This window comes from Lissotriton vulgaris, chromosome 1_1, assembly GCF_964263255.1.
Source record: "Lissotriton vulgaris chromosome 1_1, aLisVul1.2, whole genome shotgun sequence".
Lineage (NCBI taxonomy): Eukaryota > Metazoa > Chordata > Amphibia > Caudata > Salamandridae > Lissotriton > Lissotriton vulgaris.
The window spans coordinates 655,780,988-655,795,718 of NC_141685.1; the positions used below are offsets into that span (position 1 = coordinate 655,780,988).

General features: G+C 42.1%; 1 protein-coding gene across 1 annotated transcript in view; it reads right to left on the reverse strand.

Moving 5' to 3' along the window:
* TTLL7 (tubulin tyrosine ligase like 7) overlaps positions 1–14,731 on the reverse strand; it is a 1,104,754-nt gene that overhangs the window by 549,910 nt on the left and 540,113 nt on the right. Inside the window, exon 11 of the mRNA XM_086936338.1 lies at positions 7,412–7,570. Within this exon, the coding sequence (XP_086792464.1) occupies positions 7,412–7,570 (159 nt within the window). The remainder of the gene's footprint in view (positions 1–7,411; positions 7,571–14,731) is intronic.

Genomic DNA, 14,731 nt, shown 5'->3' on the forward strand with positions numbered 1-14,731 from the left:
ATGTGAGGCCATAAGTGGGGCATGCTGGGGACACCATTAATAGTTAGCTAAATAAACTATAACTGGTGCATTTCAGTGTTTTGTTGCGTTTAAAATGGCATTTCTAACTGACATTTTCACCTAACTATAACGTCACTTTAAACAGGTCAGTTTACCTTCACATTGCAATTTCCATAAGGATCCACTATCTGGAATGGCCAGCCAAGTTACCAATACTTGAAATGCTTATTTCTTTCTCTTCAGTGCGACAACATATATAAAGATACAGAGCTATAACGTATTAGAGAAATGTACCAATCATATTTGCTAAAAAAGCTGTCACGTGCAACACAGTTATAAACATTTTTTTTAATTAAAAAACAGCTAACTGCTCAATGAGTAAATGTATGTTTGAAACATGCACATTTGCAAACCTACATATTTGATGTGTAAAACATGGAGAACACAAGGTTGTCATGAAAATGTTTGTAAATGAGTAAGTATAGGAATCAGGGCCAATTTGCTAACAAGGATCCAGCCAATAGCAAAATACAATCACGCATGTAGCCTATTGAAAAAAGGACCATAGACAAATTGATAAAGGAAAAGGTATCCATAGGAAAATCTATTATAGAGAAAAATCAGAAACTGCTAGAGGCCAAATGTCATCTTACCAATTGCCAAAATTACCTGTGAACAAAAGAAACCCTTTTCAAGATTTCCTTATATACTTCACACATGTTCACACTTTCTAGATTTTGCACATTAATATGATCAACATAGGTCTTATATATGAAACAAGCTCGTTTAGGAAAAAATATCCTGACGTTGGATTACATTGGCATGAGGCTCATATGTTGATGTTATAGCTTTGATATTCCAGGGTGTCGAACTTGCTAAGTTGGCCAGCCAGTGCTGGAGCGAATTAGCTAGAGGCAGTTCACCCACTGGGGTGTTAGGGTGTTGTCCCACTCATTGCTTGCCACAATTACTTAATATTATTTAATGTTCTTGAAATGTGCATGACAGGTTGGACTAGTGTCTTGCTGTGACCCTACCAAACAGCTGTGGACCTCCTTCACACACTTTTCTCACAATTACAGTTGGTATATGTGAGCCCATTGAACTGTACTATCTAATGAGAGGACAAGGATTAGATGTGTCTGTAGTATGAACACACTTATGACCGACTGACAGGCATTATGTGGACAGAGATTGCAGTGTGTTCGCTTCTATGTCTGGAGGTATGCTCATGTGCATAAGACAGCGGGCCTCACTGGCTAGAGGTTTCATGCAAGTATATGTGTGTTTCACAGACACTAGTAAAGCTGCTTATTGTTGGGATATTTAATGATGGTGTGATGTCTGTTGTAGTGCGCAGTGGTGCACAGTGCTGGGATCTGGTGAGGTGCGATATAGGCTGTGGTAAGTTGTAGATTGTGTTACACTACAGTAACCATCAAATACAATGCAAGAAGATATTGATCTCTCATGTGAATGAATGAATGAATGAAGCCAGATTTCTATAGCGCTAGTTAGCCCAAAGGGCGTCAAGGCGCCTAACCAAATAGAGTGTAAGGTCAGAGAGCATGCATACTGGTAGGCCTTAGTGAAACACAACGTCTTTAGGGCTTTCTTGAAGAGGGCCATAGAGGGTTGGGATTTAATCTCAAGTGGAAGTGCGTTCCACAGTTTAGGGGCCACAGATGAAAAGGCCCTTCCGCCCCATCTGACCTTGTTTGTCCGAGGGACGGATAGAAGTTCTTACTAGCAGAACGTAGGCATCTACTGGGGGAATAGGGACTCAGAAGAGAGCTTATGGCTTCAGAGCAACCGCTGGATAAAGCACTTAAAACCAGGCATAGGAGTTTGAAAGAAATTCTTGACTGGATCGGGAGCCAGTGAAGACTCTTCCTAGCAAGAGTGGCAGAGGCGATGTTAGGGAAATCCAGGACAAATCTAGCAGCCGCTTTCTGGATGGTCTGGAGGTGTTGGATAAGGCCTTTATTGGTGTCCGCATAAAGTGTGTTGCAATAATCCAGCTGTGATGCAACTAGGGCGACCACGGTCTGTTTGCGAGCTTGAGGGGAGAGATGGTGGAAGATTTTCCTAAGAACCTTAATAACTCCCCAACAGGTAGACACGGTTCTATTGACCTGTTGTGTCATGGCCAACGACGTGTCAATGATCACACCAAGATTCCGGGCGGAGTTTGATGGCACGGGACAGGCTCCAAGAGATGGAGGCCACCAGTCATTGGACCATATGCCTTGATCTTTACCGAAGATCAAGACCTCGGTTTTCTGTCCGTTCAGCTTCAGAGCGTTTGAGATCATCCATTCTGAGACTGCCTGCATGCAGTTCCTGAAGCTGAGGGCGGAGGTACTCACCGAGTGGGAGAGGGACACCATAATCTGGGTGTCATCGGCGTATGATACCACCTCCATCCCCTGTGATCTTACTAGCCTGGCAAGTGGGGCCACGTAAATGTTAAAGAGGGTCGGACTCAAGGCCGACCCCTGTGGGACCCCATATTGCACAGGATTAGCAGGGGAGAGGAACTCTCCCAACTTGACCCTCTGCTCTCTCTGATCAAGGAAAGAGGACAAAAGACTCAGTGCTGGGCCCTCCACCCCTATCTCCCTCAGACGAGCTGTTAAAGTCGAGGGAGACAGGGTGTCAAAGGCTGCGGTCAGGTCGAGTAGGACCAAAAGGGTGGTCTGGCCTCGGTCGACCTTTGATCGAATATTGTCTATCACTACCGTGAGCGCCGACTCGGTGCTGTGGAATTTTCGGAAGCCATGCTGGGACTGGTCCAGGAACCCAGAGGCATCAAGGAAAGCAGTCAGATGCTGATTGAGATGTGACTCTAGCATTTTAGCTGGGGCAGGCAATAAAGAAATCGGTCGGAAGTTTTTAAGGGTCTCCGGATCCAGAGTAGGCTTTTTAAGTAACGGCTTGACTATGGCCTTTTTCCAAGGTGCTGGGACTAGGCCCTGAGTCAAAGCCCGATTCATCACCTCCAGAAGAGGAGGCAACAGGGTTTCCCTACAATCCTTCAGGACCTTCAGAGGGCAGGGGTCCAATGGCGAACCTGATTTTGTCCTATTTAAAAGAGAGTCTAATTGATCGAGGGTGAGGAGCGGGAAGTTGGACAGGATCTTGGAGGGATCTTTGGCCCAGCATTCTAAAACAGGTTGAGTCGGGGAAGGATGGGAGCAGATTAGATCTCTCTGTGCTTCCGAGTGAGAGAGATGTCAGCGATTTTAGTATGAAAGAACTGTGCGATCTTGTCGCACAGCTCTTGGGAACCTATGATGGGGTCAGGAATTTGTAGAGAACACAGAATCAACGATCTTGAATAATTCCCTAGAGGAGGTGAGGGACGACGTGAGCCTGGAGAAGTAGTCCTGCTTTTCTTTAATGACCCTAGTCTTGTATTCTCCAAGCAGAAGCTTATGTGATTCTCTATCAGTAGGGTTCCAAGTTTTCCACCATTGCCTCTCCTGCCTCCTACATCCCTGCCTCAGAAGTCTAAGAGGCTCTGTAAACCAGGGAGCAGAGGGTTTCCGCCTAGCTGAGTAACGCAGGGAGGCAGGGGCTAAGAGATCTACTGCTTTGGAAATAGAGTTGGCAAGCTCCAGTGCAGCATCACTGGCATCCTTCAAGGGAGAGATAGAAGTCTGCGCTATGAGGGGGGCAAGAGATTCATTTGTGATACCCCTATAATCCTGTTTAGGTTCCTTGTTACTGGAACCATGTTGTGGTGAGGAGAAGGGAAGGGAATTAAGTTCCAACTGAACTGCCAGATGGTCTGACCAGACCAGGGGAATAGGGGGGCCTACGGAAAGTCTGGGGTCGTTAGAGAACACCCCATCAAGAGTATGGCCAGCCAGGTGGGTAGGACTATTTACCAACTGAAAAAGGCCACATGCGGCCTGGGGGTCCACCAATGAAAGAGTATCCTTAGAACAAAGATCGTCTAAGTGAAAATTTAAATCCCCCAGAACCGTAAGGTGGGGTTTGCCAAAACAGGGCTCTAAGATTTTAAATAAATTGAGACCAAAACAGGATCTGGGGCCGGGGGGTCTGTAGATGAGGAGACCAGTGAAGGACACTGAGGAGACCAGTGAAGGACACTGAGGGAGAGGAAGATATAGAAAAGTGCATAGCATGAAAACGGTCTGATGGCGCAGAGAGAGTTTTAATGCGACAAACAGATGAAACTTTATAAAGAATCGTCAGCCCGTAATTACATATTTCACGACACCACCTTCAGAATTGCTTTAGAAACCTTCTTGCTTTCTTGCCAAATTCTTTATAAAAATTAGGTTTAAAATTCAAAATTTTTCCCTCTTTTTTCAAACTTTCTTGGTGGAAGAACCTGCCAAACTACCCTTATATGAGTCAGGTTAGCTCGCTCACTAAGTCGAACTTGCCTCCAACATTTATGCTCTACTACTTTGAAAACTCACCAACCTCCTTAGGAATTAGAACGTGTGAAATTTGCACTCACAAAAATGGCCCAATCGTGTTAGGGCTTGTACTCTGCTTAAATGTAGGGAACCAGCCTATTCTGCATTGGCTCTTGAGAAATGTGAAAAACATATAAATCAATGTTTCCAGACCAGTTCCTGCATTATTCATCCTTTGTGGGCTGATTTTCCCTGCACATTTCATCTGCTTTGAGCAGGTAAAATGTCTGCGTGAAAAATTTGACACACCATTTTCCTGTGGATCTTGTCATTTATGATTCAGTTGGAAACTTCTGTTACCAGCTGAATCACAAATTACGGGCCACCTTAATGGAGCCTCTGGGTTACTATCATCAAACAAGTTATACTGAATGTGATAGTAAATCTTTTAAAATACACACTTTATTTAAATAACAGGTGTGGATCTACAGTGAGCAGACAGAGACTAATAGTTGGAATAAAAAAAAATGCATCATGTATGTGTTATTGTTACTTTCTTCCTTCACTTTATGAAAGTAGCTGATTCCCCACTTTCCATGGACCATTGATGTGTCTTTCTGTTTTAGACATATACCTATTTGAGATCTACAAACCAGTGGGTGAGTAGTGCTCATCATAGGAATGCTAATACTACTTCTGTACACCAAAGTCAACCAGTGTGTTTTCAACAGTGGATTGCCTAATTTGAACCAATTAATTCACAGTATTTATGTAACCACAAGCAAGATAAAGAAATGGATTCAAGTTGATTCTTTGGTAAGTTTTAAAATGATTGGTAAGTACTTTTGTTTTAATTTCCCTTTCAATAAAGGTGTACACACCATAGGGCCTGATTCACAAAGGGCTTTCGCACTGGGGATGGGGGGCCCGCAGTTTTGGGGGTGTGTCTGCATCTCTGCAATGAGAATTCCCTTTGTGAATCAGGCCCGTATCTTCAAATTTAACTAATACGCTGCTTTTCCGAGATTGATACAGTGGAAATAAAGGCTATAAAAAGTTGATGAGGCGAACATAATTTTTTATTTCTACCCAAGGATTTTAATGTAAGCTAAGATTCGTTTGCTTCTTGGTATACACGCGATGGTATTTCTGTAGCTTTACTGCATACATATGCCTCACAATTATACAATTTAGGTAATCAAATTAGAATAATTGCTTATGCTCTTTTCAAGTGAACTACTGTCTGATTAGGTTGCAAATTTCAACTAATTCTTTAATGATGTGCTCCAATCCTCTTTGGTGTTTGTTTGTGTGCTCTTTCAGCAAACTACTGCAGGAAATAATCATTTTGGAGTTACGTTCTTTACTTATTAAATGCTTAGAAAGTTAAATAAGCCATAAGTATCACTGGAGTCTTCTGTCTAAAGATGCTGTACCTGGACCATTTGCAAACAGTCTTTCTAACAAGATGATGCTCAGGTTTTGCAATCTTCATATTATAATACAAAATACAGTACAAGAGTGAATGATTGAATAGCAAATTAATTACAGATCATTCAATTTATGACAGTATAACTTGAGGAAATGTTCAGGTGAACAAAGTTGGAATTAAATCTTTAATCTATTTGAGTGAGCCTATATTTGTGAAGCCGATTACGTTCTGGTGGCATGTGAGAAAAATAACAATGGATTGGAATGCAGCCCGAGTAGTTACAAGTGGCTGAGATTAATTCACGCATTTCATCCGTCCCTTTGTGTATGGTTTAGTGTGTCTTTCCTAAATTGGGCAGGTATGCCAAGACATAGATCCTGTACACACCGTGTCACTGAACCCAAGCTATACCAAGCTGATGCGCCCATAACAAGGGCGAAACCGGCCCTGGGTTGCTTGTGTCCTGATTCGGGAGGACCTAGTTCGGCAGCTCAGGCTGGACTGTTCATATTGGAACAGGGTCAAAAGTGATTTACATTTAGCTGGGTCCAAACTGAGGTAGAATGGTGTGCAAAATAACGAAGGATTGGGATACGGCCAGAGAAATTACCAGTGGTTGAAAATAATTCCTTTCCATCTATCACATTTTGAATACTTTGGAGGAATTTTACATCAACACCATTACAGACAGTCACAGTGCTTTGGATTATGGAAATATCTTATTAGTAACATAACTTAAAAAGTTGCAACTATAGTTTGCTTTCATGCACCACTGGGGATGTGTTGTATAATTCTTGTGAGACTATTACTGTAATCATTTTGTGTTTATTGAGGATGGGCCGAAACAATTGTTCCCATTTGTACTAACTGTATCATTATTATTTTTAATGATCAAGGCTTCCTGAATATGGCATGGAGGGTGAAACAGAATTGTTGTTGTCTTTTTTTTTGTAGTTCTGTCGCAGTGGTATGCTAGCTCATTGAAACAGCACTTATCCCACATTAGTATGGGGAGTCCTTCATCAGTGACTGAGGGTTTGAGTGTGAATGGCAACTGACCTTAAAATGTATCATTGTATGTTCACATATAATTGTTCTAGTAACACTTGTCAAGATATTGCATACTCCTACGCCCTGTGTTTGTAAGCATTGGATTATAACTCTACTAAAACCTAAGTCTAGCAGTTTACCTTCGTCCTACTTCCAACAACAGTTCTTCACTACAGAAAACACATTTTAACTGAATCTTTTACAAATCAAACTATAGAACTGTGACATTTTTGCCTTTTCTCCTCTCACTAAATTGCATGCTCGTTTGTTATTTGTTGTTTTGGGATTATGAGTATGTCAATGTAGCCTGAAATTTAGTTTTGTTGTAATGATTTGTATTATTTCCATTAAAGAGGCAGTTGTTTAAAAACAGTTACAAGCCAGCTAGTTGATGGGCACTTGAAATTAAGTTAATTGTCTGAATATTAAGTGTGGCTTTTAGTATTGTATGAGAACACATTCTCAACAGAAGTAAATAACAAATTCTCACACACAAAATCTACCATACTCAAAATTAAAAAAAAATGTGACTTACCTCAAGAAGCCATGGCTTTAGTTTTCTATCCAACAGAATGTCAAATCCTAACACTTCGAAACAGACACTCTCACTTCCTGGTGGTTGCCCAGGTCTGCACATACGGTATGCATGAAGGACATGTGGTTCCGCTACTATCAAAGTCTTCACAACCAATTCCTACGGAGAAAGCACAGACAGAAAATAACATGATGGAGAGGCTGGAAGACATCTACATACTTTAGGGAAACATAGATGCTCTGTATAGCAAAAACAACAGTTGGTGGACAGAATGCAGAACAATGTCATGCATTCACCCCAGTACAGAGATCTGGGCCTAAACCCATTGTTTTTTTGCTCACCACACCACCCCCGATCAGACACCACCATATGCGGCATAACACTTTTATCTCACAGCTATTCCTTGACCTTGTTCTGAAGAGGCCCCAATGAAGCCTTTGAGGCCCCCTGGGGCTTTGGGGACCTTCCTGCATGACAATGGCTGCACGGTCTTGCATTATAACCCTAGCCATTTAGCCACTTATCATCTGTCTGTCTGTCAAGGGTTTGGTCAGTCCTTTCTTTTTGGCCAACCACATTTGCATTCTTTGATGTATTTTTTTTAAAAAGAATTTTATATAGTGTGAACTAGGCCCAAAGATATCAGGTATCAGAGCGCTTTACATGAGTACCAGTTTTGTTACAGATGGACACATTCATTTTTGTTAGACACGGGGAGATTAAGTGATTTGCCCAGAATCACAGGATGTTGAGCATCGTTGCCGAGAATCGAACCTGGTTCCCCAGCTTCGAGGTCAACCACTCTAGCCATAAGGCTACATCCTCTCCCTTTGGGTTTACGAATAAATGAATATTAGCCAGCTGCTGTAGGAACAAACACGAGGACTGGCTTGTGGTGTTACACAGGACAATTGTGAGAATAATAACAATGTACCAAAGAGGTTATCTAGTTTAAAATATTCATATCATTATGTGAGATTAAATCACGATCAATAATAGACACATTTCAGATCAATGAATAAGAAATAATGATTGCCATGTCATTAGAAATTGTGCAATATTTATAATTAAACCAAACAAAGTATAGACTCTATAAAGATGTGAAAAAATACTCAGTGCAAAGTGTGCACATGCACGCATTAAACCAATTCAAGAAAACTAGGTCATGAATGAATCAGCATCCTCTTCCTAGTGACATCCTCATTTTTGAAAGTCACAGTGGTTGTACTAGGTGGCTGTATTTTGACCAGGCCTGGGTGTAGTTGGCGGAGATTTGGAACGCGGAACTCCGCAAAGTGACTAAAAAAGTCTGCAGAGTTTCGCAAGTGGTGGAGTGCAGTGAAAACTGCCGTTTGCAGTGGTCTTCCTGCCACTAGGGTAGAAATTCTACCCGAGCGGCCGATCGCGCTCGCGAACTTATTGTTCACGAGCTGGAGCGGGAAAAAATTCTGCTGCACTACACAGAGCAGAGATTTATGCACTTCACGAGCTCCACAGAGCGCAGAAAACTCTGCGAACGGAGCAGAGTTCACCGCCCAGGCCTAATTTTGACCCCTTTGTAAGTTTAGGGTCGTCATCAGGACAATGAAATGCCAAGCATGAGCACCAGAGGCTGAAAGAGTTAAGGAAAAACAAGAAGGATGGTATTTCTTAAAAACAATGCTCAAAGAATAAACTAGAGGATACCATAGTGTTGAAAAAGAAGACTTAGAGGGAGGACCTCATAAGCAAATATATAATAATATATGTTTATATGAGTCAGGTGACCATGAATTTAATATACAATAAAAAATACTGGACCACAAATAAGGGTTCATAATCAGTGTGCCAAAAGTGAATGGGCAGCCTAATTTTCTGTTTGGTTTGGCCCACATATATCTTATTGCATGGGCAAAAAATGGCATAAACGATATCTTGGCACTTCACTTCACCACTAAGTTCGTCGAACCGAGTCCCTCCTCTATTCCTATGCCCTCACTCGCTAATTCACTTCCCCAACATGGCGGTTGAACGAGTCCGTTCTCTATTTTTATGCCCTAGTCCATTCATTGGACCAATCGGTGCACCTTATATTGCCTGCCTCTCCACTCCCCTGTGAGCACGCCAGGAAGCGAGATCCTCAACCGACTGACCCGGTAAGTCTGCTTCTAGGTTAACCGGCTAACGCACCAGATGGCCGTTTTTATCCCTGGTTCTAATGTCCATCATTGCCCCCCAGGTTCCCCTGGCTGCCGACGGATACCATCGAGTATCGCGGTTACCGCCGCCCAACTGTGGTAAGACTCGCCCCGCTGGCAATTTACTCACTTCCCACTCCCACCACGTAAGCCCATTCACCTAATCTCTCCCCCCCTTACCTTCTAGGGCGGGCGTTATCTCCAGCCTCCACCTATTGAGCTATATTGGTAAGCACAATCCTGCATGCGTTTCTGCCTAACCCACGCTCACACGGCACCACTCCATTAGTTCGTATTTTAATCACCTCCTTCCCACCGCTCGAATTATTTTAGGCTTAAGTGCACAATTACCAAATGCGATCATTGCGCATGCTAAGCACGATCTGCTGTGCCCTCCGCCTACCTCCCCCGGGCACACGATCTCCACGATAGCCAGTACTATTGACATTGTTCACAACGCTCGAATTGTAATAGCGCACAGTGAGTAAACGCGGTCATTGCGCATTATGACCACTACGCGCTTGGCCACGTTGCATGCGATCAACTCGCCGTCCCCACGATTATAACTTTCGTACTGCCTCCGTTCCAATTAAGGATAGATCGACTGTTGTCCAACACTCCTGCAGTGTAAATGGAACAGCTCACTGTCCGCTATCACTTCTGCGCCGATTAACATGACTTCACGCACTTGCAGCCGTCGAACGCTGGTTAAAAACTGCATTACCACAATTCTTAATCGTATGCTATTTTGAGTCACATTTTCAGTCACCTAGTAATTCACCAATTTTCCTCGTACCTCACCAGGGTCCACATTCGCGTCGCACACTGGTCACCATAAGTCACTTATTCTTGAAACCCTAGTCCATGTAATTAAATGTATAAATTTTCCCTTTTCCCCCCTTAAGGCATTTCGAGGCTAAATCCTTGTTAAGGCTTTCACTGCAAATGTCCTGATGATGGTCCCCGTGATCTACTAGGGGTCCGAAACGCCGTCGACCTTTTAAAGCACCAAAAACAAAAACGTGATTACTATGTGTTCTGAGGTGCCTAGTTGTAATACCCTGTACAATTGCATTTATGACAGAGGAACGTGTTTTGCCTTATAAAGCCCTTCTTTGCTCTCTATATCCACCCTTTGTACCCGCTCTGTAAGTGCTGGGCACAGGCTTGTGTTCCACACTGGTTGACTTGTGGAAGGTACTCTGTGTGATATAACTACATGGAAATTGAGTAAAAACTCTGAAAGACCACTGTCTGGCTGGACATGTCTCTCTTAATATAGATTGACTCTGTCTATATTTTATTTGCTTTCAACTCTCCTGCATGCATGGGACCAATGTTGTTTGAAAAAAGTGAATGGGCTGCATAGTGAGATAAATTAACTGATTTTTTTCACAGCAAAATCTGCCACAAATCGAGGGTTCATTTCAGACTAAATTGTAAATTGGAATTAAATTCCCAGAGTGTGATGGACAAGATGAAAATAATAAGATACGCTACATAGTTAATAACAAAGCAAAATTGGTCTGACGAATAATCAGGGAAGCTACTGATAATTAGTGGGAATTGCCATGCTTGTATCAAATTGTATGAATTCCAAATGGAGTGTACTGAAATAAAGCACTCTGCCTCATCAAAAGAAACTTAACTGCAGAGATGCTCCATCGGACAAAATCACTTCACAAGCTCAAAACAACTTAAGGAATGTGACACCGAAAAGCGCGGCAAGGAAACAGTGTCCTTCCTGACAAGGAAGAAATCAACTGAAAACAGAGACTCCCATTTGGTACCAAGGACTGTCAGTCTCCTTCGCCTATGAGTGTTTGGGCGGGAAGACCAAAGGGATACATTATGCCACAGAAACGTATGTCAAGATGGTAGCACGTCCATTTAAAGAGCAGAAAAGAAGACTAAAACCTAATGTGTGCACAGTGGCAGGTGAGCTCATCATTTTACAAGAATACAATTTAGAATTAACAAATGAGCAAAAAAAAATTCTTGTCGACAGAAACTAGAATGAACAAATCATAGAAAAAAGTATTTTAGGATATCGTGGGTTGCAGAACATAGAGTTGGAAATTAGAAGCAAGGTAAAATGTAAGAGAAGAATGATTTCTCCCTACATATGATGTTAAATGTACTTGCCAAGAATACAGAGGAATATTATATATATTTTCACCCAAAAGGAAATAATAACTATATCATAATTTGATGTAAACATACTGCCCATTGTTGTTCACAGTCTGTTCGAAAATTTATGAAATTCAAAATAAAGTTAGGCTGCAATGTTCAAAAATAGCTTAATCCAAATGCATATGTACATGTAAAGCAAATCACATTGGGGGAGGGAGGAGCGGGGGGGGGGGGTGTTATGTGTTTTTTCAAAAGAAATTTAGCTAAAACAGATGACCACATTGAGGGAAACTGTCTATTGCAGTTCACAATCTATATGCAGGATGGAAAGTCAGATGTTTTATCATTTCATTCTATTTGTCCATAGTGTTAATGTCATTTACAAAAAAATCACATTATGTATACATTTACCCTAAGACATATTTATAACTGGTGCTAAATCAACACCCCTGGTGCTTTTGCAATCACTTCAATTACCTTTCTCTTCAAGTCTTTCTCCCTTTGTTGTCCTGTCATGAAATTAGCTACTAAATGGGAATTAGTAACGCAACATTTGATAATCCTTTTGTGTTGTAACATTTGTGTATTAATGTTTTGCAGTCTGCCCACTGTAAATTAGTTAGCATGGGCACAAATAGGAACAGATGACAAAAGTAGAATTACAGTCATAAAAATCCTGTAATGTATATGAAATTTGCTCATGTTTGAAAACCTTGGTGTTTCTGGCAAGGTCATAGAGAGTGCAGCTGCCACATTGTTGTGCCCCTGAGTGGGATTTCCCAGCTTTGAATAATTGAAGATTAGAAGGTAGGTTCCCTGATGCTCGCAGGAGCAGCATTGATTGTTGACATTTCTTCCATGCTTGAACAAAAACAATGGAGATTTTATTTAAATAAATGTGGTTACTGAATTTGCAGCAGGGCTAAAAGTGGTTACACAAGTTATATATGTTCCACTGGTTCCTTGGTATGTGAAGTAAGTATTCTCTAGGGCAAAACCATGCTATGTTCAAGGAGCGGTTGATGGAGCATCTAGGGTATCCACTTTCCAGTAGCAGAGGGGGCTTCGCCTCCATGGTGGAGGAGTGTCCCCCACTGCTTTTATGCAGTGCAAATAAAGAAAACATAAAATGATAATTACCGTGAGCTATTATCATTTTATGGTTCTGTGCTGCTTTGCGGACGGGGCTGCTCTGCTCTCTGAGCAGGGCAGAGAAAAGTGTTTTGCCCACTCCTAAGTGCACATGACTGTTTGGCACACGCTCTGGGGACGGCCAAACAGTCATGCACACTTTCCTTGTACTCCACACCAGCTGCATTACAGCCTGCATGGAGAACATGCCCAGGTCCCCATTACCTGGCTGAGGGTCAAACCATGATGCTCAGACCAATCACAACACTGCATTGCAACGTTGTGATTGATCAGGGGAGCCTAGCTGTGCTTCCTGGACCTGGAGTCTGACGGAGAAGAGCTGGAGCAGAGACGCGAGACCCGGCGGCAAGATAAGTGTTTATTTTTTTTGCCAACATGTTTTGGCCCTCACTAAGAGCCCACGTGGGTCTGGGACCTTCGTAAGGGCTTTATACTTTTATTTCGTCCCTGCTTCTTTATTCAGCAAGCACACCATGCACAAACGTGAGGCCTAATACTCTCACCTGTTTAGTTTTTTCCTCAGTAGATTTTCCACTGGTCTTTTTATTCAAGGGGCATGCGGATCAGGCAGGAGTAGCTGTCTAATAGTCAAATATTCATCAAAGATTCCAGCACCGCAGGATTACCTTCATGACCCTGCTCAGAGTTGAGGCATGCACAATAAAGAAGCAGGGACGAAATAAAAGTATAAAGCCCTGACAAAGGCCACGGACCCGTGTGGGCTCTTAGCGAGGGCCAAAACATGTTGGCACAGTAACAGGGGTTTAACTGAATGATTATATTCTGTAAAACCCGTAAATTCCTATTTTATCCATACCCCAGGTACCCTACAAATAAAGTATAGCATTTGGGTATACCTTGAGGAAATTTTAACAATCAATCTTCTGGATTTCTGCTTATCCAGCATTGCTTTATCTAAGAACTCCTATTCCATCTAATGTTCAGTCCGCCCAGGTAGTATCATCCGGATGTGGTTAGTTGCCAATGATGAAGTACGTCACGATAAGTGAGTGAGGCGTCTACTCCCATATCTATGGATACCCCCATCCTCCAGGAAAGGCAATGGGAGATTACTACATCATTACAGTTAAAAAAAAGCCCAGAGTTCGTCAGGAGAACTTTCAAGGCAGCAGTTGCTTGTATGTAATAGCATTATAAACAGGAGTTTGCAGCTGACCTGACTTTCTCTCGCTATGCATTGTGTAAATGAATGTCAATGCTCACATTCCTTGTTTGTTAATTGCAGTGGACGGCTTACTCAGACACCCAGGTATGCGTGGGCAGTGGCTCTGAGCTCGATTCACAAAAGCATTTATGAGGAAAGGAAGTAGTACAGGAGTACTCTTTCAAGAACTCTTCCATATCTTTCTGAATTGGCCCAGCAACATCAAGCTCCCTAATAGGAAAAGTGTATGGAGGGTACAGTCTTTCTATTTGTTTTAACTGTACATAAATATCCCTTAAACTTTTCAATTTGATTCCCATTTTAGATGTTTTGGGGTCAATTCACAACGGTATGTAAGAGTACGTAGAAGAGTATTACAGAAGTATTATTTTACGTATTTAAACATGTCTTTGTGAATAGGCCTATCTGTGCTTCAATTAAATATTTTTGGTCAAAAGTGACCAGGTTGTCATGAATGGCTTGTACAGACATTTTATTGTTGTTGTAAATGTTTGTACATAGGACCTAATTATAAGTTGACCAGAGTGGTATCCCCATAGGTGATATTACTCTTGCCAATTCAGAGTGGCCCAGTGTTGCCGCTCAAGGCAACACTGGGTGTGGGGACACAGAAGTCAAATGTACAGGGTGCAGAACAGCACCCAGTAAAACTACTTATGAAGAAGAGGAGGG